The following is a 27,340-nucleotide window of genomic DNA, read 5'->3' as shown; positions in this document are numbered from 1 at the left end:
AATCTCATCTTTATGGTCAAAGCTACATCAAAGTCACCCTTTTCTTTCTTCAGTTTGTCAGTAGGTATGCTTCTGGGGGTGTCTGGCTTAGTTTCTCCTCTATTTCTACATGTGGTGATTTGTTCTTAACGGGGCCTCCAAGGCTTCTGACTCCTGATATTCAAATCTTTGCATCAATCTTTCCCTTGGTATAATGAAGTAATACACTCCTTGCAGGATTAGGCCTCCAAAGCCTAATCTGGCTCTGGTGTTTCCTTGCTCATGAGTTCTCTTTTTATACTGGGGAATTTCTGAGGGGCACCAACTGCTGAATCTTCAGCATACTCGGAGACAACTTTGTGGTAAGGAATTGAGGCTCTAGAGCCTATATTCCAACAGGAACTGAGGGATACCCAGAGTTATGTGACTGATCTTGGACACAGATTCTTCTGCTCTGCAGAGACATCAGTTTTTCTACATCTCACGAGAAATACCAAATCATATCTATCCAGCCCTATCCAGATAAGCTGCTGCCTATGTTTCTGATGCTCAGAATATGAGCTAGTTAGTCTGTTGTGGTAAGCTGTTAAATTTTGGAGAAATTTTGCATGTACCAGTGAAGCCCTAAGTCCTCAGTGAAACTTAGACATAAAAATTTGTTTCCATTTTATCAAAATGTTGGCTGGCCTTGGATTTCTTTTATTTTAAAATTTTATTTATTTTTATGTGTCTGAGTGTTTTGTGTGCATGTATGTGCATGCACCTGTGTCATGCAAAGCCCATGGATGTCAGAAGAGACAGGCAGATCCCTGGAACTGGAGTTATAGGTAGTTGTTAGCCACCATGTGGGTACTGGGTGCTGAACCTGGGTCCTCTGCAAGAGCAGCCAATGGTCTTAACCACCGAGCAATCTCTCCAGCACCCTTGGACTTCTGAGAAGAATGACTGTGTCTTTCTGGAGAGTCTCCAGCTCAGCTTTATAATTCATTCCTCTAGTCAAGGACAGTTATAATTTCATTTCATTAGTCAAAGTTCTTATTTATTCATTACCGGGGTATTGTGTAGAAAGCATCTTTTTATGTCTATAATTATATGCACACGCAGACTTATCTACCTCTGTGAAGCAATGTTAATAAATGCTAAACTATGCTGAAAGTATTTATACTGGTACTATGTAGAGAAAACATGGGGGGCGTTGAATAGATTATAGTCATACAAGTACACACTATGCTCAGAACTAAAGTGTGCTTTACACTTGTATGCATCTATGCATTTTCAAGTAGTATATAGCATATATTACATATATATTTATGTACCAATATAGACACATATAGATACATAGGTATTTTCTATACATAGCGTTATCTGTATTTATGTAGCTATGGAAAATTTCCATGCAAATTCAAATTAAGATGCATACATATTGATAGAAAATTATAACAAAACTTTCATTAGGGTAGCATATTATATATACATTATCCTTTAAAATTCATTATAAAATTATGAAAAATCACATGATAGTATCATTTTGTAGCTTCTGAAGGAAAGTTTTAATCTGGTTTCCCTTCAGATAATATGAATCATTCACCTTTTTCAAAAGAGGTATGTAGAAACCTTTATATACACATAGATAGAATTTATTTTTATATTGATTCTATAAATATTTATATAGTTTATTTACAAACATATACATTGAACTAAAATTATTTTCACTATTATTTGGTTCAGCTTTTCTTTTGGATGCCCAATGCTGTATGTACAGTATATTCCATAAAAAATAGTTCAATTGCCTGGCTTGGGTGGTGGCTCACGCCTTTAATCCCAGCACTCGTGAAGCAGAGGCAGGCAGATCTTTGTGAGTTCAAGGCCAGTCTGGTCTACATAGTGAGTTCCAGAACAGCTGGGGCTACAGGGAGACCCTGTCTCAAAAAGACCCAAAAATAGTTTAATTACTTTTAGTTATTTTAATCACTGTCCTCTTCTACATGTAGTTGATAAAAAATGCATAAGATATAATATTACTCTAAGCATGTTATTCTAGAAAATACTACAGAATAGAGACAACCCAATATCCAAGAGTTTACCATGTGTAATTGTGAATTCTTTGCTAGTTCTTACTCTGTTAAGGTGCTAATCATATAATACATCTACCACCTACGACTTGATGGTGGTCATAGTGTTTGTCATTTTTATATCTAAATGCTCTGTATCCAGGTATGCACTTCATTTTTCTGTCGTCTCCATCATTTATTACCAATCAGTCTATCCACCCACCCATCCTTCTATCTATTCATCCATCCATGCATCCATCTGTTCATATCTCCTTTTGTTACTATTTAAAGTAACTCATGAAAAGGAAGTTTTTAGGGAAGCCACTAGATGGGATGAGCCTGTCTATTTCATAATGAGACATTGACTACAGCTATTACTTTAATATGGATGCTGGAAAAGGAGGGACACTGTACACTATGAGGAATATGAACTTTTATAAAGTGATTATTTTTTAAGACTAAAGACAAATCTATGACAGTTTATTTCCAAAATGTTATGAAACATTTATTCCTTCAAGTGAGGACAAGGTTAATCTTACTCAAATTGGAAGTTTTGTTAAAATTACTGTAACGCTTTGGTTGGAAATATTCCGTCACTTACCTGTGTGCCCAGTTCTCTGGAACACTGTGCAGGGCACACACTGTGAAGCTCAGGTGGGAATGGAGCCCGCTGTGGACAGAGGACGTGCCTCTAGGTGAACACACAGGCTGGAAATCTGTACAAAAGCTGCCCCAGTAGACATCAACCAGCTGGTACAACGACTTCGAAAGTTCAGTTATCACTTTTTCTACAAAGCCTAGGGTAGAAGAAGGTAGAGATTAAGATGTCCCTGGAGGGTCATATTTCTTATAAACTGTCAATTATAGTTTTGAAATTTCTTATAATTAATTCAAATACAACTTAATTAAAATGACCCATTACCAAACTGCAGTCAATTAGCCATCTGCACCTCTACATGCAGCCTGTCTTAACTGTTGGTAGATCTTAACTGTTGGACGTTCATACACTTCCATATTTTCAGCAGCAAAAATTTTGAAAACAGGCCTTTTAGTCACAAGTTGGAGGTTTTTCTTATTAACTTGGTATTCTGATCAACTGAAATTTACAAGCGTTTTCTTCTAATCCATTCATGATATTGTAGAGTTAATTTTCAGACAAGGAGTAATGTTTTCTACCTAGCTTATAAATATTTCAAATATATCCTATCTAAAGCATTTGTTTGCCATCAGCTGAACACTTATCGCATATATTGTGAATTCATCAAAAGGGAATTGTCATTGTGCTGGTTAGTTTTGTCAACATGACACAACCTAGAATCAACTGGGTCTCAGTGGAGGACTGCGTCCATTGGATTGGCCTGTGGGCATGTCTAAGGGGCTGCCTTAATTATTAACTGATGTAGGAAAATCCAGCCCACTGTGGCAGCACCATGCCCTAGGCAGGAGTTCTGGAAGTATGTAATACAAGGGAAAGCAAGCAAGGGGCCATTTATTCTCTCTCTGCTCTTGCTGTGGATGTGACGTTTTAAGTTCTTACCTTGACTTCCTCTAGTAATGGACTGTCGCCTGGACTTGTAAGCTAACCAAACCCTTTCTTCCCTAAGTTGCTTTCTGTCAGGATATTTTATCACAGCAACAGAAATAAAATGAGGACAGTCATGAAGGAAGAAAAATGACTACTAGAGAGGCTAATAATTTTCCTTTAGTATCCTTGGAATTGTTGAGGGGACACATCAGCACATCATCAGAAATTGTCTTCTTTAAGTGTGATGTGATAAAATTCCAGCACACTCTGCATCATGTCACTTGGTACAGTTGTTTACTACAACACAGCAGCTCCCTCTGAAGCTACTTCTGAAGCAAGTTGCCTTTTGGCTTCCGGTTGTTTTGAAGGGAAAATGGATGTTCCTCCGGAAGGAAGCTAGCTTCAGGAGGGTGCTCCCTCCCGTTCCTGGCCCCCAGAAGCTCTGCCCAAGTGAGGGATGCTTCGTTGTTCTCAGCACCTGCTATTATTCACTTAGCTATTCAGAAATGCGTGTGAGATTTATGATAGACAAATTTTACTTATTTGACTCATTTCTTAAATGGTGCCCTTTGTTGCAACAGCCTGGGGGAGGATGAAAAATTGAAAAAGCTCTAATTAAATTTCTCTGAGAAATCAGCAGCAACAATTAATGAAGCGGAAGGACAGGCAGCCTAAAAATAGTCTTAAAAGAGCCCTAAACAAACCCTGGAGGCCACCCAAGAGGGATCTTCCCGAAACGCAGGTGCCAGAGCACTGGAGATTTCTGGAAACAGCTTGTTTCCTAGTCTCAAACTGTGCTGTTGGATCTTTGCAGCAAAACACAAACTTCTTGTTAGTAATTCCAAACCTAGTACAGTAGTTCCCATGAATACGTATCTCATGTTATAAATTTGACCTCCAGTTCATGTTTTTGGGAACCTTAATTATTTGGATAATTATCAAATTCTTCTCTACTTTCTGAGCAGAAAGACAGTTCTCGGTTAGCACTTGCTTGTGTCAGGCTGTTTAGAAACATGTCCGGATACATTAAGTTGTAGTTCCAGAACTCTGGACGAAGAATGCATTTCAAACACAGCATCAGTGGTTGGGGAGGTGGCTGAGTCTGTAAAGTGCCTGCTGTGCAAGTGTGAGGACCTGAGGTCAAATCCCCAATACTGATATAAATGGTTGGCCACAATGGTACACATCTGTAATCCAAGCACTGGGGAGTAGCAACAGGTCAGTCTCTGGATCTTGCTAACCAGCCAGCTTAGTCAGATCAGTGGGATCCAGCTTCACTCACTGTTTTATGGAGGTCGTATGTAGGTTCAGTTGTCAACTTGACAGACACCTAGTCACTTACAGAGACAGAAGCTCAACTGAAGAAGTTCTCAGATCAGATTGACCTGGGCATGTCCATGAGGCATTTTTTAAAGTGCTAATTGATGTAGGGGGGACCAGCCCATAGTGGGCTGTGCCATCCCTGGGTTGTGTGTCTGGGCTCTAGGAGAAAGATAGCTGAGCAAGCCAGGGGAAGCAAGCCAGAGAGCAGTGTTCCTCCATCTTTCCCACTTCAGTTCCTGCCTCTGGGTTCCTGTCTTGAGTTCCTGGCTTCCCTATGAGCTGTGAACCAAGTTGGTTTTGGTTATGATGTTTATCACAGCAACAGGAAACTTGACAAGAAGAGTGAGAGAGTATGTCTCCAAAAATAAAGTAGTAAGTGTCTGAGGAAGGCACCTGATGCTGACCTCTGCCCCCTCAGCATACCCCCACACACGTGCCTGCACCTGCGCATGCGTGCACGTGTACACACACACACACACACACACAAACATACACTACACACATATACACATGCACATAATAACATCATTCAAATATTTTAAGAGCTTAGTTCTGGGCTTGGGGGTGAAATCATATTTATTATACTTGAGTTTTACTCTGGGCAAAGATATTACAATATTGTGAAAGAATGAAATATTTACAAATAATATATATTAATTAAAATATGTCATCATTTATTATTGAATATCAATCTTGGGGGCATTTGTCTTTATTTTTGTGGAATCTCATTTTCCAGCCCCCTGAGGAATAGGGGTGAAGGACACCTTATTCCAATATTCCTAATAGAAAGGGGTGGAGTGTCATGTCAGCGTAGCTCTGGTTAGTGCATACCACATAGAGAATCACTGTTCTGGGAATAGTGTGAGAAAATGTGCATCTCCTCCGTCCCTTTATGGTATTCCAGGGTCTTTTAAAAATTTACTTATCTTTATTTTATGTGTATGAGTGTATTACCTGCATGTATGTATGTGCACCAGTGTCATGCAGTGCCCGTGGAGGTCAGAAGAGGGTGTCGGATCTCCTGGAATTGGAGTTATGGATGATTGTTAGCTGCCATGTAGGTGCTGGGACTCAAAAGGGTCCTCTTCAAGAGCAGCCAGTGCTCTTAACTGCTGAGCTATCTCTCTAGCCCCAGTGTTCGAGGGTCTTAATGACCATCCATAACAGTATTTTTACAATAGTTTAGGTATTTTCTTCCCTGCCCTCTGCCAGTCCATTATCTTCTGTGATGGCACGTGGAGGGTTCCTCAGGCACAACTGAAGACCTTTTTTCAAGTACTGGAAATTAGAATTGAGAGGACACTCTTCTTATATTTAGCTTCAGTTGTCAACTTTACACAACCAGAGTCACCTGGGAAGAGGGAACCTCAGCTAAAGATGTTCCCAGATTATAGTGGCCTGTGGCCATGTCTGTGAAGCATTTTATTGATTGCTAATTGGTGTGTGTGTGTGTGTGTGTGTGTGTGTGTGTGTGTGTGTGCGTGTGTGTGTGTGTGTGTGTGTGTGCAAGCTGCTGCGCATAGTGCCATCCCTAAGAAGGTGGGTCTGGGTTGTGTAAGAAAGGTAGCTGGTATGAGCAAGCCTCCAATGGCCTGGAGGCCTCCACCTCCCTGTGTTCACTAACCAGTCCTGGTTCTTACAGTCTTTCTGCCTCCTCTTCCTCAATGGTCCATGAGCCATGGGTAGGTGAGGTTCCATATAGGAATCCCATCCTACACTCTACAATCACTTACTCTCCAAATCTTGGCCAGTTGTGGCCTTCTGTGTGCATCACACTCTGATGTACATGGAAGCCTCACTGCTGAGAGTTGAGGGTTGCCTTAGTCCTCTCTCTACCCTTATTCTGCTATGTTCCATGACCCTTGGTTGTAGAGATTCCTTTAGTGGACACATTTACACTGAAGGATATTTGGGTACAAATACCTGAATGAATAGGACTCAGCATGTATGGCAGAATGCATAGGGTTTGGTGGGAGAGGGGGAGGCATGGATTGGGGAGGGGGGGGTCTGGATGTGAGTGGGAAATGTTTGAAATTTAAAAAGTTCAGTAAAAAAATAAAGGAAGCTGGGCAAGTCAGGGAAGCAAGTCAGTAAGCAGCGTTCTTCCATGGTCTCTGTCCCTGCTCTGGCTTCCTTCAGTCATGGACTGTCACCTGCAAGCCAAATAATCCTTTCCTCTCCAAGTGCTCATCACAACAGCAGGACGGCAAACTGGGTAATTCTGTACACAGCTCTTTACTGGCGTGAGTAACAGTGTGGGAGAATTCACGAGCGTCCTACAATCGCTTCTGCTTTCAAAGTCATTAGCTGAGTGTGTGAGTCAGAAAGTCCCTTGAAGGAGTCGGCATGTTCTTGTGCCAAATATCATCTTGTGCCAACATAAGAGCCCCAACCATGCCTGCACATGTAACACTAACTTATTTTTATGCATATTAGGACAACTGAGGAGCAGAGGGTTAAGCCTGGGTCTCAGTGCTAAGAAGTGACAGAGTTTTGATTAAAAACTTGATCTGCCTGATTTGAATGTGGGCCCTGCTCTGAACCGCAAAGCCACTCATCTGGTATTTGCTATAGTAGGAATGTTCCCTTTAGTTTGCAGTGTCAACACCCAGGTGCTCTGTGAGCACTGCTTCAGGATGTAGTCTTCCTACACGATGTATCTGCAGATCATTCAAATATATCTTGAGTTTAAAGGTGACAGTGATGCTGGAGACCACACCTGCAACTATTCTGTGTTTTCTTACCTCACAAGACATTGATAGTAAAATTTTTACAGTGTCTTGGGATGGTTAAAAGGATTTTAAAAGATAGTTCTTTCATTGTTATGTATCAAAATTTCATATTTTATTAAAAATCACAATAAAAGTTTTAAAATATGAAATTATATTCCCATGAAGAATTCTGACTTCCGTTAGGAAAAAGAGTCTTAGTAATAAAGTTTTTTCTACCGTGTGTGTGGGTGTTACCACAATAGTTAGATGATAAATTGAAAAAAATTGGTATTCTATGACATTTTTGTTTCTTTTTTTCAAATATTTGAATATATGTTTTCATTACCTTTTTCTGAAGTCTCTGATTTTTGATGAAAATTCTAAAAATAAAGTAGAGAAGCAAATTTATTATTAAGAATTCACAACAAATCAAAAAATAATCAAACTAGTAATATCGAAAATCAACAAACTAAAAGGTTTCTGGGATGAGAAAAAGACAAAACTAATTCTCAATATTATTTAGCCATGCTGCATATTAAACAGAGGAACTCTATATTGTATAAAGAAAGACAAGTCTTGGGAATAGTGTAATAAGTAATGTAAGTTATTTTATTTTTTAGGGAATAATTGCTCAAATAGGCAGAGTCTTTTCATCAGTACAGTACCCTACAGCTCTAGTGTAAGCTTGTCTGCCCTCCATGACAGTAACTAATCTTTGATAGAGTTGCAGGTCCAACCCTCTCTGTTCAGTACGTCTAACACTTATTATCAGTACTTATTCAGATACAAGCTTCAGGGAGCATTGAAAAGAAGTCTGGATTGAAATAGAAAAAGAATTGAACAGATTCACCACTGGGTTTATTCTCATTTTTTTAGAATATTAATAAAGTCTACTAGTTGAATGCTCAAGAGAAATACCTTAAATTGTATAATAAATAAGAATCACAATCTTAGATCTTATTGTCTTTGTTCTTTCCCTTACCATCTGTGTTCATGTCCAGGACGTGGTGACTTTATTTATTTATCTGTTCCTGGAAAGTATAGAACTACTTTGCTGATTTAGGATTTTTTATGGTTATTATTATCATGAATATTATACACAATGATTCATAGATTTACAAAAAATATTTTAGCATAAAGGAAAATTTAAGTTTATAAAAATATCCATTCTACTTGACATCTATTTCTAAAACCTCAAAAATAGCTTTTTTTTTGATATGAGGTCTTGATATATTGACCAAGTTTGTCTCAAACTTCCAGAGATCCTCCTGCTTCAGCCTTTTGTACTAGTGGGGACAAGAGTATATTACCATGGTAGACAGTATTTTTTTAATTATAAATGAATGCTTGTTTATGAGGCAATCTAGTTAAATGCAAACTGTATTTTCCAAAATGTAGACTAGGTAATAATTATTTTCTTTTATCAAAGAGCTTTCCATAGGATTCCTTTAGAGAGGGAATATTTCTACCATGGTAAAAATATAATTAAATTTGAATGCAAATTTTTGCTTAGAGATGTCACAGGAGTCTCAGAATCATTTCTATTAGGTGACATATTTCACTAGACTATATGTTCAAACAGTAGTCCTAACAACTCCGCATAACATCTTTACCCCAACCTGGTGGGTGAGACCATTGGAGCTGTTAGCCTGGCTTCACTAAAATTTAATTTATTCAAAAATATAGATATGTATTATAAAATCACCATGACACCCACCCACACCACAGTATGAAAAAACATATTTTCCACTTTGTGTTTCTTTTTTTTTTTGAGTGAGTATTTAAGGGAAATATATTAGGTGAGTTTCTGAAATGTTACTTGAAGGATAGAGATAGTTTCCAGTGCTATGTAGAAGCATGGAATGAAATGCATTTATGATATAATTCTTCATTTTTCCAAAACTAACATTTATTAAATACTTATTTCCAGATATGACAGGGAACAGTCTCTTGCAAGATGACCACAAAACACAGCCAAGAAAAGCAACGCTTCTCCAACTTAGAGCTTCCTGGCAGAGACTCGGACGCCTGAGTGTTTGTTATCTGAGATTTGTGGTGGGTGGACAGATTGGATTGTGTTGGCACTGTTAACTGCCATGGGTTAGTGCACAAATTCTGCAAAACATGCTTAGTATTTTCTGCCAGAATCCTTATATAGGTGGGATCACAACTGAGATAGGGTGGAAAAATTGATGGATCAGTGTGGACAACACAGGATAAATGAACATTTAAAACCTGCTAAATAATAACTGGCATCCTTCTGGGGGAGATGATTAAACTACCATTTTTTTTGAGACAGAGTCTCACTGTAGTCTTGGCTGGCCTGGAACTCACTACTCACTATGTAGTCCTGTCTGGACTGGAACTTACAGAGATCCTCCTGCCTCTGCCTCCCAAGTGCTAGGATTAAGGGCAAGTCTCACCATGTCCAGCTAGAGATATATTTTAAATGAAGCTCATGATTCTAAACCCCTTGATTTCTATGCATGGAAATGATTTCATTCATCAACATATAAAATAAAATGAGTTCAGCTGCAAAGAAAAATTATACAATATTTAGCACATGAGTACATAAGGACTGTGATGGGTAAATCTGAGCTTCGCTTGAGCATTATATTTGCTCCTGGATTTCCCGGGAAATAGCCAATTTCTCTATAGGGGGTTCTTTTGGCTTCAGAAATACTGAAAAGTTGAGGATTTGGGAGAAAATTCTTACTGTTTTTTTAAGGGATTTTCAGAGATGAAGCACTGTATCCCTCAAAGCAGTTTAACATTATTTGGACTGCTCATCCTCAAATGTTATTTTCCTCACTCTCTGATCTGCTACTTGTTTCTAGAGAATCTCTGAAAAGCAGGGCAGAGAAGTTGAAAAACAGCTTAATGATTTCCACAGAAGGGGAGACACATGTCCACACTTCCACATCTGGTTTGCTCCGACAAAGGTTCACATTCATCAAACAGCTGGTAATGGCCATGAGATGATTGGAGCAGAGCTGGCATTTATGTGAATTAAGGCCTTCCTGTGGTCTTTGTCAGGAAGATTTGCTCCTCTGCTGCCGGCAGCATCCACACTACTGGGGGTGTAACACTGACTCTGATTCAGGCTTCATTGAGACTCAGAGAGGGTAATTACCCATGGTATATTTAGCTAGAAAGTAGTAGAGCTTGAATTCAAGTTATGTTTGCAGTACTTTAAGATCATTTTATTTTATTATAGGTTTTCCAATATGTGATCATCTAAAGGACATGAATTGCTTCATTAGATGCTAATTCTCTCTAGCTTGGTATCCTGACTTGATTTTACTTAGTAAAAGGCTTTTATTTGGTATACCATAATTATTAAGTTTATAAAGATATTTATTTTCAATACATATGTGTGGTATGCTTTTGAAGACCGTGCTATAATTTTTTTTCATTCAAACACAGAACCAAACAATACAATCACATTAAGTGTGAGAACATCAGATTTCTTAGCTTATTATTGTCTCCGAAGTCAAGAGAACTTAGCATGCATACAAAAGGCAGTTTAGAGACCATGTAGTTATTTCATTTGAGTCTATACCAATGGTAAGGTGTTAGTAGGAATTGTTCACTTCACAGGATCTAGAATCCCCTAGGAGACAAGCGTCTGGACACATCTGGGAAGGATTCTCTAGATTAGGATATGTTAGTCTCTGGGCATAGCTCCTGGGGATTATCTCGATTGTATTAATGGAAGTGGGACATCCTTACTGCTGTGTGTAGGGGAACTATCTGGGGACTTGGATCCTGGACTGAATAGATGGAGAACAGGAACTGAGCAATACAGGCATTTGTTGTTTTCTTCTTCCTGACTGCAATCACAACCTAGCCAGCTGCTTCAAGCTTCTGCTGCCTTGACCTCCCTGTCATGATGGACTGTACATGGGTTGGAAGCCTGAATAAACCTTTAGTTCTTTAAGCTGCTTTTGCCAAGGTCTTCTATCACAGCCTCAACAAGTAACTGGACAAAATGAAAGTAATAGAATAGATTTCTTCACTAAGGGAAATTCATGGAAACAAACACAGATCATATGTAGACATTAAATTTGGGTATTATTGACTATATTAAGCACTGACGTCTTCAATGCTTTTGGTTTTTGGCCAGTATCTGTTTTTATCATGTTTGGTTACAGGCATCTGTGACTCCATGGGATTATCATATCGCTATTCACATAAGAAGTTCTGATTAAAACAAGACACAGCCACACATTCAATTACTGCATTTTCATAGTCACTCGAGTGTGTCTCTGAAAGAATGAGCAGTCCGCACACTTATTTACACATTCAGTAAAAATTAGTATCTACATTTTAAATCAGTCCTTTGAGAATTTCTAGACTAATGTAATTGAAGGAAATATAACCTTTGCTATTTTTTCCCGGAAGATAAGAAATGCACGTATTCACTTATTAATCTTCTGTTCTTAAGCACTGTATCAGGTTTTAATAAAGTGAACATTATAATGCCACGTTTATGACTGTAATGAAGATGAGTTGAGATAAAATTATACTAAATGAGCAATATATATCAAGTGCTAACTGTAGTAGTTCCCTATCATGAAGTTCTAGCAGCCTATGGTCAAACACCTAAACTTATTAAGTGGGATATTCCAAAAATAAACAATTGATAACTTTAAGTTGTGCATCATTCTGAACAGTACAAGGAAAGCCCTCCCTGCCTGCCTCATCTGGGACTGGAATAACCCTCCTTTCTGGCATATCCACAAGGTATGTGCTACCTACCCATTAGACACAGAGTAGCTTCTGAATTGTCAGATCAGCCGTCATGGATTTGCAACGTCTGTGCTCAAGTACCTAGATTTGACTTAATAATGACCCCCAAGAGCCAGAATAATGATGTTGGCAACTATGTTATGGTATATTTTTATAATTGCTGTATTTTATTGTAAATTTTATTATTTTTTCCTGTGTATATTTTTATTATTTTTATCGTTTTAAAATATTTTTATTTATTATTTTTATTTTATGTGTATGAGTGTATTGCTTGCATGCGTGTGAGTGCACCTATGTCATGAAATGCCATGGAGGTCATAAGAGGGTGTCAGATTCCCCTGGAACTAGAGTTAAGGACAGTTCATAGCCACCATGTAGGTGCTGGGAATCGAACCTAGGTGCTCTGCAAGGTCAGTGCTCTTAACCGCTGAGCCATCTCTCCAGCCCTTGTTTTTATCTTATGTATATAAATATATTGTCTGCATGTGTGTAAGTGCATCTGTGTCATGCAATGCCTATGGAGGTCAGAAGTAGGTATTGGGTCCCCTAAAAATGGAGTTACAGACAACTCCATTTGTTAGCCGCCATGTGGGTCCTCTGCAAGAGCAATCCTAAGTGCTCTTAGCTTCTGAGCCATCTCTCCAGCCCCTTTGTACATTTTATAAATTAAGCTCTAAGGTATGTGTGTATATGCACAAACATGGGGTTTATTTGTATAGATGTTTTTTTGAGATCTCATGGGATCATAGACATAACCTCTGAAGATAAAAGGGTACTATTATTATTGTTATTACAATTATTATTATGTTACTGCCATTTTGATGGGCGTCATATATATTTTTTTAAAGCTACAGTCACACACATGATTTTCCTTGTTCTGAAATTTGAAAATTAAAAAAATTACATAATGCTCATTTTCCAACCCTTCCGACTAGGAGATTAGCACAGGATGCAGCTACCAGAGAACTTCCCTTAGAGCTCATAGTACCACTGTCCACCACACAGTGACTGAAAGTTGTCACAGACACGCCCTTCTTTCTCACATGATGCCTGCACAGACACTGTTGACCCTAACAACTGCAAACACCATTGCCCAGGGCTGCCGCTATCAGCCTGTACAGACACCTGCTTGTAACTGTGTAGTACCTCCATTGGGATGGGAGTGGATTGGACTTCACTTTGAAGTTTCAGGGAAGCCACAAACTTCCTAGGTAGAAGAAACTTTCTTTTGATTTAACTGAATGTCTTTGGTATAATAGAATCAAGCTGTTGGGGTTAGAGAGATGGCTCAGCAATTCAGAGCGCTGGCTTCTCCTGCAGAAGAGCCAGGGTCAATTCCCAGCACTCACATGGCAACTAACAACTGACTGTAACTCCAGTTCCAGGGGAATCTGACGCCCTCTTCTGACCTCCTAAGGCATTGCATGACATTGGTATACCTTCATACATGCAGGCAACACACTGATACACAGAAAGTAAAATAATAATAAATAAAATAAAAAAGAATTGAGCTGTCAATACTCTAAAATAACTGAAATATACGGTGTATATGCACACACAAATACATATACACAATCATATAGTTTCCAGTCAAAAACCTTCTGTTCTCTTTAATTAATTATTGAATAAAGATTTAATTATGGTATAATAATTGAATATATTTACCTCTGTTTTTCTCTGAAGAATTAGATTTAGTTCATTTATGGCATCTGTAATTTGTTTGGTTTCAACACACCCCAGAACGCTGCATACATTTTTAACTTCTCTGATAATATTACTCACATATGGCTGTAGATGATAAGAATCACATGTTATTATTTATTGAAATTGAAGGAACACTAATTTTTCTTCAAACGTCCTCTCTTTTTATGCAGCAGAAATGGAATAAAAGGTGGTTGGATCTTTTCATCTTCCAAGTCCTCAAGGATATGGCTATCCCTGTGCTAAGGCACAATTTGCATTGTGTGACAGCTGAAGGGCAGGAGTAACTGATCATTGATTTTCTAACTGACCAAATCTAGCTTAACGCAATCTAAAAAGAAACAAGAAAATTGAGGGAGTTTGGGATAAAGATGGAAGAGGAATCGGAAGGAGCGAGGGTGGGTGAGGCAAAGATACAGATTCACATCACAAAACAATATTTCAAGTCTGCTTATTCTACAACACCTTCTTAACAAAATATTAGCAGTTAAATGACAGGACACGAGGTTTTTACATTAACAGGACACACTTCTTAATGTATTCCCAGTACAATTTAAGAGATTTTTATAAATACAGATGACAAAGCTAGGAAGAGCAATTAACACCATAGAAGACAAAATAGAGATTCCAGAAATGTCAGCAGACCTGGTTAATGAGCTAAAAGTAAGAGGATACAGTTTAACTAAGATATATTTTGTCTTTCACAATTTAAATATATAGAACTATTTATTATAACATGGAGAAAAATATCTATGATTAATCCCTATTGAAAAAAAATCCAGTTGCTTCATAGTGTGTGACTCATTAGGGGCGGATGTACTGAGAATGATCCGGGTACCAGGGGCGGATGTACTGAGAAAGATGTAGGTACCAGAATTCTGCTTTGTTAAGAAATTGCATGAGAAGATGCATGGCTCTGATAACTAGAAAGTAAGATGCATTTCTCCTGAATTTCATCAATACTGGGGTGTAGTTTGGGGTATCAGATCTAAAAGCGTACTTGACAGTTCGGTTGCCACAAAGAAGAGGGCACCCACTATTAATACACACCAGTAAAGTCATTTAAATGAGCACAGCAGATAGAATGTTCAGCTCAAAGGTGAGGGTTCATGTATTCAGATCCTGGCTCTGCCCCTTCCACCTAAAACTGTCATTGAAATGCTCACTCAAGTGGGCCTAGTTCCCATCTTCTCTGGAGTGAGAACAATAATAATTGATTAGAGGGCTAAAGATTGAATGAGCTAAACCATGAAAAAAGTCTAAATGGTAAAATTTAGTGTTTAATATTTAGACATTCATATGTGTTTAAATTTGAAAAGAAATCAGACATTGTCTGTGCATAGGTAAGTAATGAAGTGGGAATTTGTGTTATAAAATTATGTAAGGGGTGCATACAAGGTGCCAATTTTCCCATCGTATATCCAGGTAGATGTGAGAGATATATGCATTTCTTATACTTCATAAATATTAATTAAAATGAAAATCCCGAGTGGTCTGGGGTCGCTGGATATGTGACAGCTCATTTACTCAATATAGTATAGCAGATTTCAATACTGCTTCTCTGATTGACTTAACTCACGTGATAGTCACAAACCTCTGAAAGATAAAAAAATTCATTATAGTCACGAATCACGAAATTGCTAGACTATATTATGTAAAATATAATTTAATATGGGAAGACAACAAAGATTGGATTTAAGATGGTTCAAAAATTTCCTTTCTGGGAAATGGAAAGTATATCGCTAGGGTCTGGAAAGATGTCTCAGTGGGTAAAAGGCTTGCTGTGCAGGCATGAGGATCTGAGTCCAGATCCCCAACATCCATGTAAAAGCTAAATCTGGTGACGTGCATCTGTAATCCCTGTGCTGGGGGAGTAGAGACAGGTGGATTCTGGGGACTTGCTAGCCAGCCAGTCTAGATCAATCAGCGAACTCCAGGTTCACTCCAGGTTCACCGAGAGACCCTGTCTCAGAAAATAAGATGGAGGGCTAGTAAGGGAGGCACCCGACATCTACCTCTGGCTTCTACAGATTTCCATATGGGTGACAGCACAATCCCCCACCACACATTTAGATTCCTTGCCAAGGGAGGCTTTAAACATGTCAGAAATGCAGACATAATGAGGTTTTTAGAAATACCAACATGTAGGTTTTCTATTTTGTTTTGTGATATGCAGAGCTTGAACTGCACAAGGGAAGTGAAATGGAGTTCTAGCCCTTGCCATTGTTGGATTAAGAAACATAAATACACTGTACACATATATGCAGAGATGTGCACACACACCCTGAAAGTTCACATAAAAAACATGTAAATATGCAGTTTAGCCCAGAACAGAGATAGCCTGACTCTTTAGATGACAGACAGGGACCTTGAACCTGAGCAGAAGCTCAAACATTGATAACGCAGCAGCCTGAGGAGAGCATCAGGCTGCACTTAGGTTCTGAGGTGAGGAGGTGATGCTTACTGCTCATGTTGAAATAAGTGCTGAAATATTCAGGTTTCATCAGTTTTTTGGAATATGGGGAGGGGCAGAATGGAAGCTAAGATCCCCGAATCGATTGCAGACATTGTCTAGGTTATAACCTGTAAGGGGAGAAGAAAACTTAGCCTAATGGCCAAGAGAGCTTTGAAGGAAGCTGTTCTCTGTCCAGAATGTTTATATGAAGAAAATAATGACCTGAAAAGTTGATACCCTCATCTCTTGTTATTCAAAGTTGTAAAATATTCATTTGTACTAGCTAAATTGAATACGTGTTCAAAGTTGTAGCAGTCATTGTTAGAGTTTGGATGTGAGACGCTCCCTACAGGCTCATGTGTTTGAAGACTTGGTCCCCCACTGGTGGTGCTGTTGTGGGAGGCTGTGGGAAGTTATGGAACCCTAAGAAGGTAGGGTCTAGCTGGAGGAAGGGGGGGTCACAGAAGGCAGGCCTTAAAGGTTATAGTTAGCACTGATTCTGTCCAAGTTCTCTGCTTCCTGTTCTGTGGCTGTGTGAACAGGAGAAGAATCCCAGTCACTGTCCACCCTTATGATCCTCCTGCCACTGTGCCTGCCACACCAGGGTGGGCTCTACCCCTCAAACCACAAGCCACAGTAAACCCTTCTCTACTTAGATTGTTTCAGGAGAGCTGTTTGGCCACTGTTACAAGCAAAGTAACTAACATATTGTCTCTATTGGGAACTCAGACAGAAGGAAATAGAGAAATTCTGTATAGAAACACTTTCCTTGATATACTACCACATATATACATATACACACATGCACACATAGACACACTTAGGTCTACAAACACATGCACACATGCACACATATACACAAATATGCATATACACATGCACACATGCACACACATGCACACATCCAATCACATGTATATACATGCATGTGCATACACACATACACACAGCATACACAAGCACACATGTACTCAAAGATGCATATATTCATGCACATACATAGACACACATGCACACACATACACATGAACATACATGTAGATACATAAAGTCATAGTCATAGAGATACACACATGCACACATGCCTACACATAATAAGCATGCACATATACACATACATATACATGTATATGCATATGTAATGTATACACACAGACACATACATGTACATATATACACAGCTACATACACGCACACAGATACACACATGCACAACACAAGCACACACAGATACACACATAATAAAATTAATAAACATACAAGCACAATGCTCATTCATGTACACCTACATACATACACACATATATATATATATACATTCACACATGCACACCAGAAACATAAATACACACCCTTGTGTAAGCATATATGTATACTTCCATATGTATATGTATATATAGACAGACACCAAGACACACAGGTGTATGCTTGCGTATGTGCCTGTGTGCACACATTCACATATACGCATACACACACAAACATATACATACATGAACACTGTATACATATATGCACACAGTAATAGGAAAGAAAATCACCTTAACATTTTCAAATCCAATGAAAGCTTTTGAACAACAAATTAAAACATGATTGTGATCTGAGGGAGGTTGAGTTTGGCTCAATATGAGAAAAACCTTTCTTAAAATTATTTGTTCAAAACTTAAGAAGTATTCCTCCACGTTACAGGTATGTAAGCAGTTAGGAAAGTTAAAGATTTTTGTCATTCACAGAATCTGGACTAGACAAAATTCTTCCTGGTGTGATGCTGTTTACTGAGTGCCACATTCTCAGTATCTCTTAGAAGACATGTGATGATTCACAGACTTTGAAGACGCAGCATTCTGTACTCTAGATACTGAGCATACCTGAAAAGCATTTGAAGCACTGGGAAAAGTTGATGACGAACCTTTCTTGTCTAAATCTTCCTGGAAAACAGAAAGGAAGACCACAAAATGAAAGAAAGTCAGCTTGGGTTTCATCACCGTCAGGGAGACGAGGACGAGCTTCAGTTAAACAGACACCCAACACCTTCCCCTTCCAGCTTCACAGACTTGACTGAGTTTCTGTTTGCTTATATAGGCTGAAAAGTATCAACATCAGTGAGCAAATCTGGAGACACACGGAGAGTTAAGAAAGCTTTTGTTTCCAAGTTCCTTTGATTATGGCCATGCTTTTCCAAGAAGATGAATATAGTCTCTGTCATTGCAGTTTGGGTTAAATATAGAATGTGGGTCCCATTGAAAAAAAGTGAAAACAGACATATTCAAAAATCATTTCTTTATGATCCTGGCAGAGATGTGCAATTACAAGGTGATCAAGTGAGCAGATTTGCAGACAGGTTCCATCCAAAGAAACATGGAACTCACAAAATGTTTAAGCTTTGGCAGAGTGTCGGAGAGGGAGGTGCTACCATCTGAGTGGATGGGAAGAGAAAGAAATTGCTTAGAGATTTTTAAGAATCTCAGGCTTGAGTGAGCATGCCATTTGGAACCGAGGGCCCATTGAGTGCAGGTGTGTGGGACAGCAGGCATGTTTAGTGGCAGGCACAAAACCCTATCTGCCTTTGTGGACTCTTTTCAAAAACCTTGGGCTGCAGCGGGGAGGGCAGTCAACCTTCTGTCACAAGAGCCCCCGTGCTTGTGAGGGTAGAAAGCAAACTGGGAAAAGGCTAAGTCACAGGTGACTATCCTTTGCTGATCAGGGAAGGGTGGACGTTAAACTATGGTACAGAGTGCATATCCTGCCTTGGATTCGGGATCTTACCCAGATAGCAACCCTAGGTCAGGCATTGTTAGGAAGAATAGGAAACTCTTCTGCTCAGGACCAAGTCCAGACAAAACAAGGAATTTTCCTGTTACGTGTAGAATAACAAGAGTGATCAGGAAATCCCTGAACTCAGGTAGAGAGTCCGCTTGGGACTGTGGTTGGATTCTTACAATGTAAAAGCTCTCTTGACCCTCTACCAGATGAGTCAGTCATTCAGTAATAAGTGGAGAGACTGTAGAGGCTGGAAGGGTGCAGAAGGCCCCGCTGAACAGTGCAGGCAAGCAGGAGCTTCTGAAAGTCAGCGCAGAGTGAGGCAGAAACTGGGAGAAAACCCCGTGGTACCAACCAACATCTCCATTAGACTGCATCAGTCCTACATTCTGAAAGCATAGTAGAAGAAAGTTGGCTACTTCCAGGCCTGCGTGCAGTTTATCTTAATCTTTAATGCTGCCCCACACATTTTGCCTAGCACTCAATAAAAGAAAAATAATAAATTGAGGCTCCACAAAGAACTGTGTGATGATACGACTTAAGCAAAGTCAAACCCTGAAATGATGCGGGTGTTAGTTTTGTCATAGAGCATACACTAATTCTCCTAAAATAGATCAATAGATTCGACAGCAGTGTCAGCAAGGTACCTCAGATAGGCAAACATTTTTAAAAATAATAATATGGTGTCCTCATATTTTGTGATGTCAACACTTCTTGCAAATGCCTGGCAATTACACAGGGGCTGAATGTAAAAGATGAAGCAGGATGGATAGTCTAGAACCCGATCTGCAAACATATCACTAACTACCTTTTCAAAATGTTTGCCAAAATTATGCAATCAAGGAAAGCAAACTTTAAATTATTCAGGAAGAGCCTGCTATGCAATCAGAGAAATAAAAAATAAAGTGCTGTGAGATGGTGTCTTCGGGACACCCATGGCTATTGCACTCCTGAACTCAGTGTAGCTGTGGTCACCTACAAAAGATGGGCCCACCAACATTCCAGCATGGGTGGGAGGGGCTGCTGGTGCTGCACTCCCCATCAAGGCACCATTGACACTTAATGAGTACTGGGGGACGATGTGACTTATTCTTCAGGTGTAACCACTGAAAACTTACTCCAGTAAATAAACTTCCCACCTATGTTTATACAGACAACCCTAGTTAAACTCAGTGGGCAGTGGGTTTTACACACACACACACACACACACACACACACACACACACACACACACAAAACCCCCTGCAAACAAAGATATCAGAGTAAGTACGGGCTTGTTGGAAAGAAGAAAAAGGGTTCAGTGGGAAGAGAGAGGTGGACACCATGGGTTAATGAGGGGTTGACAATAATCAAAATCAGGTATACATGTATGACATTATCAAATACAAAGAATAACTTAAAAATAATCCTTAGGATTACTTCTTTATATATATATGAAGATTAATTTGAAATGGGACAGAAAACTGAAAAGTAATTAGGACTTTAAATAATCTTGAAAAATATACAGAAAGTGTGCAAAGCTGTATAGGCCAATCATTAGTAAATGGTATAAAAAAGCATAAAACTGGGCTGGACAGATGGCTCAGCAGTTAAGAGCATTGGCTGCTCTTACAGAGGACCCAGGTTCAGTTCCCAACACCCACATGGCAGCTAACAACCATTCATAATTCCAGCTCCAGGGGATCTGATACCCTCTTCTGACCTCTGTAGGCATTGCACAACACCAGTGTACATGCAGACAACATATTCATAAACATAAAATTAAAAATAAAATATTTTCTAAAGTTAAAAAGCATAAAACAAAAATTGAAACTGGATTTAAAAAACCTTCAGCCTTTTGAATGATATATGAATAAATGACGTAAACAAGTCACATATGGGAAGGGAATATTTTCATGAACTTATCGTACACCAAACAATGAACTTGCATTGGAATACAGGAGAACCTTTCAGTTCTCATGAAGTTAGCTGAACATCTTTAATCATTAAGAGATAGAACATTCAGAAACAAGTGCACTCCTGTGATCCCAGCACTGCAAAAGCTGAAGTGGGAATCATGAGCTCAAGGCCCTGAAAGACAGGGTATTCTTTACATAAGAGGTCTGAGTTTAGTAATTTCATTCTGGCCTGCATTTCCACTAAGCTAGGATTCATTTCCACAATTGCCCTTATTTCCTGTGACCCTATTTTATCTCCTCTATCTCCTTAACCTCTCTTTCTTTGTGCCCATCTTTCTGGTCCTTGGTGCTCATTCATTTTATCCTATTTTCTTCTTATGAATATTTTTGCTCTTTCCCGCACCTTTTGTTATATCATATGGTGAATGTAAATCAGTTCCATGGCTCTATTCTTATGGATTATCTCTAATCTCCTCCCTTAGAGGTAGTAATAAAAATAGTGGCTGTAGTCTGATAACACCTGTACTCATCTTTCTGTGAAGACTTTCTCCCAATCACCATCCTTATTAAGCATACCACATTGGTCACTTTCATTTATCATTAAAGATATCACTGTATTATGGTTTATTATCTCTAACTAAAAGGAATAGGAACTGTGTGGGGGATGTCGTATGAAATTCCTTCACAGTGGAGGCTCTGCTCCTGAATTTTGACCTGGACTGTTAACTCTGATTAAATTACGTTTGAAATTAGAAGTCCTGAACACCTAGTTATATACTTGCAGTGAATAAGAGCACTTCAGTTTTGAAAAGATATTAATTCATATTATAAAATCTTTTTGTGCTCTATCTACTTATAGTTTGAATTTTCTTTTTCTGGGTAGCTTATGGCTTTGGAGGAGGGGCACTATGAGGTAAGCATTATCCTGAATTTCTCTTGAGATATTTAAGTTTAAATACTGTAAATGTCTTACTCTTCTGGCTCTAGACTCTCACGCCTGTGAGTCATGGGTTGGCTGGTGGAAGGACTGGAGAGGAAGGCTCTTAGCCTTTTCAAGCTAGTTAGACATGTCCATGGAGCCCAATCTTATGTCAAAGCATGAGTTCATTTCATTCCACACTGGCTCATGTGCCTTACAGTTAGTTCAGTGGTTGATGAGATTCTCATGTAAACTTCTCACAGGTTGCAGGAATTGGTAACCTCTAAAAGTTCTGACATTTCAGTAAGAACTTTGGAAGCAAAGTATTAAAGTGTAATAGCAAGAAGCAATTTAGAATGAAAAGTTGATTCTTTCAGCTAGGGTGAGATCTGACTTTGTACTGTGTTGGGGTGAATAGATACCACTCCTATTATTTATATGAATATGCCTTCTCTCAGACTAGGTCATCTGTGACTTTAGAGTTCTCTAGTCTCTCTCTCTTTTTACCCCAGTGAGTAAATAGTTCAGTACTTTGCCTCAAGTCATCATTCAACAATATCTTTAGGAAGAAACTCTTTCATTCTGAAATTTAAAGAATATAGAATACAGAATGAATGCAAAATGATATTCCTTATAATTTAACTTACTCATGGAATGGAACTGAGGAGGAAAATGTCCAAAGGAAGAAGCTCCATATAGATCATCTACACAGTTAGTCCCCTAAGATGCAAGCCAGCATACCCAATCTGAAATGTCAGAGGTCTAAAGTATGTTGAAATAATCACTTTGGGGAGCACCCATATTTGGCAATTTAAATTAACCCTTTATTCCTGACATTTATTCATCTGAGCATTTGTTACTTTTTTCAAATCATGTAAAATAATGACTTTGTAAGATATGACAGAAATGTTAGTTTTCAATTGATGTCGTGTCGGACATAGATGAAATGGTAGGTGGCAAATAAACGATGATGCAACATGCATACTACTTAATACACTTATCACATGAATCGAAGTTGCAGCACTGTAACTGGTAATATTATGGTCTGCCCACAGATCTCAGACATTTGTCCTGGATGCTGAACTGGAAAATTACTTTTAATAAGCTCTTTGTTGGGGCTAGAGAGATGGCTCAGCAGTTAAGAGCACTGAGTGCTCTTGCAGGGAATCTGGGTTCAATTCCCAGCCACCCACATGGCAGCTACAAACCATCCTTAACTCCAGGTCTCTGAAGCCCACTTCTGACCTCCACAGCATTGCACGACATGGGCGCAATCACATACATGCAAGTAATACACTCATATACATAAAATAAAATAATAAAACATTTTTTTTAAAGAAGAGTGTCTTGGCTGGGCATAGTGGCACGCACCTTTAATCCCTGCACTCGGGGGGGGGGCAGAGCAGGTGGATCTCTGTGAGTTCAAGGCCAGCCTGGTCTACATAGTGAATTCCAGGACAGTGGGGGCTACAAAGAGACCCTGTTTCAAAAAGACCGAAAAAAAAAAAAAAAAAAGAAGAAGGTCTTTGGGCCTGACCTCATCTGGAAGACTGCAGGCTCTGTGACTTATTTAGAAATTAATTCAGTGTCAAGCAATGAGCAGGACTTGCCAGTGACACACTAAAGACAGCATTTCTTTGATGTTTTGCTAAATCCTGTCATGCCGGAAAAATTCACAATGGTCGATGGTTTCTTTGAAAGTGATGACATGGGTTGCTTCATATAGGAGCAATGAGACGTCACTTCTAAATTTGGAAACTAAGAACAGCTACAGATTTTCAAAAACCTGCGCCTGTGTGTGTGGGAAGGAGATATGTAGAGCACATGAATAGCATTGAGAGATTAAACTAACTGAAACCGGCCTGGTATAGATGATCAGTGAACTATTAATATGCCTTAGGTCCTGATAAATTGCAAATTATACCTTAGAAAGAAGGATTTTTAGAAGAACCAAGCTCAAAGCTACCACTTAAAACACTGTGTGTGTATGGTGTATGCACATGTGTGTGAGAGTGCATGTGTGTATGCACCTGTGGACATCAGAAGTTGACATTCCTTTATCCTTCTTTACTTATTTTTTAAATATTTTATTTATTTATTTTTGTTTTATGTGTATGCGTGTACTGCCTGCATGGACTTACATGCACCCATGTTGTGCAATGCCCACAGAGGTCAGAAGAGGCTGTTGGATCCCCTGGGACTGAAGTTATGGGCAGTTGTTAGCTGCCATGTGGGTGCTGGGAACTGAACCCAGGTCCTCTGCAAGAGCAGCCAGTGCTCTTAACCTCTGAGCCATCTCCCCAGCCCCTCCTCTTAATTTTTTTGAGTCAGGATCTCTCAGTAAACCTGGAACTCTGCTTCAGCTAGAGTGATGGGCAAGTGAGCCCCCAGGATCCTCCTCTCTCTGCCTCCCCAGCACTGAGGTTACATATGTGTATCAGCACACCCGGTCTTAGAGGGATGCTGGGAAATCTAATGCAGGCCCTCATGCTTGCATAATAAACACATTACCCACTGAACATCCCCCCCTCGCCCCCATGCTTCAGACACTACCAGGCCACTAAAAGCAATGTCATAGTCATTCACTTGTTCACATCCCATTTCTTTCACTTCCAGATTCAAATGGGCCCAGGAAAGAAATGCAATCAGAGAGTGAGAGGACTGGATTTCAGGGAAGAACAGGAAGTGTGTAATTGTTGTCCCCATATCTTTATTTGTGTAGAATTCGAGTATCAGTTTAGTATCCACATTAAGGATGTTGTCAGGTCCTGTTAGTATTCATTACTATAAGGGATAATCACCTTGAGCCATGTGTCATTTTATGGATATGTTGATCCAGCTCATTAATGGAAAAGGAACTTCTTACTTACTTTAAAGATATTTCTGTTATAGGATTTTCTGTAATATGGTATTTTATTTTTAAAATGCTAACCCTTCCCTGAAAGTGGCATCTCTCAGAAATGGCCTGCCTAATGGAGATCACAACTTAGATGCCCAGCAGGTGCCGAATTTCAGTAGCTCTGGACTGCGTCCATCATCCTCTCCTGCCAAGCCAGCTTTTCCTCTTCGCTATTCTCCTGAATCGATCTCTCCAAGCAGTCCTGGCAGTCAGGAGTCTGGAGTTATTTCAGGCACCCCTGTCCTCACTGTTAGTCTCCTACCTAATCATGCAAATTTCATATTTCCACCTGTTATGAATCTCATCTGCATCCCTGCAGTACAGTGCTGGTCCATGCCCCCATCATCTCTTTGGGCTAATGGGAATTCCTCTAGCCATCTATCAGCCATCCTATGGCTCTAAACAGTGACCTCTGCCATCAGCCCATAAATCAAAAAGTCATTAGACTGGCTATGTAAAAAGTCATTAGACTGGCTAAATACACATAGCTCTTTCCATCCTCTCACCTTGAGCCCTGACTGAGGTATTGGGAAATTTAATAGTTTCCTAATCAAACCAGGCTGCTTCTCTACCCATTGTTTCTATTTTTATATTTTTGAAAGTTACCTCTATTTCCTGTCTGTCTCCAAGTTTTCCTTCTTCTGCCCATAAAGCATGTGTTCAGTTTTTTAACATATAATTCAAATGTGTGAAAGTCACTGCTCTTCCTTTTGTGTCCAGTATACACGCAGGTCTTCCTTAGCAGGTATAACATTTTACTGCATCTTTCTTTTAACTTATCTATTTTCTACAGTAGAATTGAAATCCTCTTAAAATATGGACTCTGTTTAATTCACCAGAGTCTTAGAGATATAGAAGATGCTTAATAAATACTTAATGCATGGATGATATTACAGGTTAATACCTGGGTTTTCAGCAGGTCTTTCACGTGGAAGTCATATTTTTGGATTACTGTTGAAAGGCATTGTCTGCAAAAGTAAAAACAAAACAGTCGCTAAATTGGGTGGGAAAGCATATCTTACATCTTTAGCACAGACATCATTTATTACAAGTTCTGTTTTGGCCATGATTCTATAATGGGCGGCACATAAAATAACACTTGATAAAATAAGCATGCATTCATCCCTAGTCTTCTGCCTCTTTACCATGACTAGATATCTCCAGTTCCTGCTGCTGTGACCTCCCATAAAGATGGATTGTAGCCTTGAAGTGTTAGCTGAAATAAACCCTTTCTCCCTTAAGTTGGTTTTGTCAAGAGTATTTTATTACAGCAACAGGAAAGGGAGTGACACACACGTATGACTTGAGAGATGACTCATTTGTGAACTTTCACACTCCAAAAACTCATGATAAATTAAGCAACCCTCTTAGAGATTAACCATTGCATCAAACTACTGTAAATGCGAAATGTAAGCTGCAAAGTTATGGCTTTGTGAAACATATATTTGGTATTTGCTCTTATTTATGACCTAAAGGCCTTGGGATCTGCAAAGAGTGTGTAGTATGTGATTGTGAATGAGTTGACCTGTGACGAACAAGCCTACTCTCCTTGGAGTGTCACAGTTAGCTTTAGTTATCAACTTGACACACCTGGTAAGAGAGAATTGCAAATGAATAATAACCTCCATTAGACTGGGCTGTGGGAATGACTGTGGGGCATTTTTTTGATTGCAGGTTGATGTAGGAAGGCTTAGCTTACTGCGGGCCATACCATTCTTGGGTAGGTGGTCCTGGGCTGTATAAGATAGGTGGCTTAGCAGACCAGAGGAAGCCAGCCAATAAGCAGTATTCCTCAATGGTCTCTGCTTCAGTTCCTGTCTCCAGGTTCTTGCCCTGCATTACTATCTTGGCTTACCTCCATGATGGACATAACCTGTAAGTCATGTAAGTCCTTTCCTCCTCAAGATATTTTTGGTTAATGTGTTTATCACAGAAAGAGAAATGAAACCAGAGTAGGTGGGAGCTGGTCATTGCAAGGATAAAGGTGGGATCAACGTTAGGCTTTCCCTCCATCTCTGGGGGATGATCACCAATGGTCAGTAAGATAGTGTTTACTGTCAATTTGGTAGGCTCTGTAATCACCTAGGAGACATAGCTCCAGGCACATCTGTGAGGGATTCTTTAGATCAGGTTAGCTCGTGGCCAGTCCTGTGAGAGATTATCTTGATTAGGTTCATTGAAGTGAAAAGATAACCCTGAAAGTGGGTGGCACCATTCCCTGAGCTTGGGTCCTGGACTTCTTAGAAAGGAGGAAACAGGCTGAACACCAGCAATCATCACTCTCCTTCTCCTGAGTGCAAGTGCAATGTGACCAGATGCTTCAGCATCCTGCGACCTTAACCTCCCTGTCATGTTGTGCTGTAAGGATGG

General features: G+C 39.3%; 1 protein-coding gene across 4 annotated transcripts in view; it reads right to left on the bottom strand.

The window, feature by feature from the left end:
- The window catches only part of Pik3c2g (phosphatidylinositol-4-phosphate 3-kinase catalytic subunit type 2 gamma), a 402,869-nt gene that overhangs the window by 284,440 nt on the left and 91,089 nt on the right, over positions 1–27,340 (bottom strand). For 3 of the 4 annotated variants that reach the window (XM_029563391.1, XM_029563392.1, XM_029563397.1), the window contains exons 8-12: positions 25,875–25,938; positions 18,363–18,422; positions 14,007–14,129; positions 7,936–7,969; positions 2,632–2,827 (exon numbers count right to left, since the gene is read on the bottom strand). In XM_029563391.1, coding sequence (XP_029419251.1) covers positions 2,632–2,827; positions 7,936–7,969; positions 14,007–14,129; positions 18,363–18,422; positions 25,875–25,938 — 477 coding nt within the window. The remainder of the gene's footprint in view (positions 1–2,631; positions 2,828–7,935; positions 7,970–14,006; positions 14,130–18,362; positions 18,423–25,874; positions 25,939–27,340) is intronic. The other variant, XM_029563394.1, reaches the window with a different exon arrangement.

This window comes from Nannospalax galili, unplaced genomic scaffold (assembly GCF_000622305.1).
Source record: "Nannospalax galili isolate Female #2095 unplaced genomic scaffold, S.galili_v1.0 scaffold1230, whole genome shotgun sequence".
NCBI lineage: Eukaryota > Metazoa > Chordata > Mammalia > Rodentia > Spalacidae > Nannospalax > Nannospalax galili.
The sequence above is the reverse complement of the archived record's forward strand: the minus strand, read 5'-3'. Positions and strand labels throughout refer to the sequence as shown.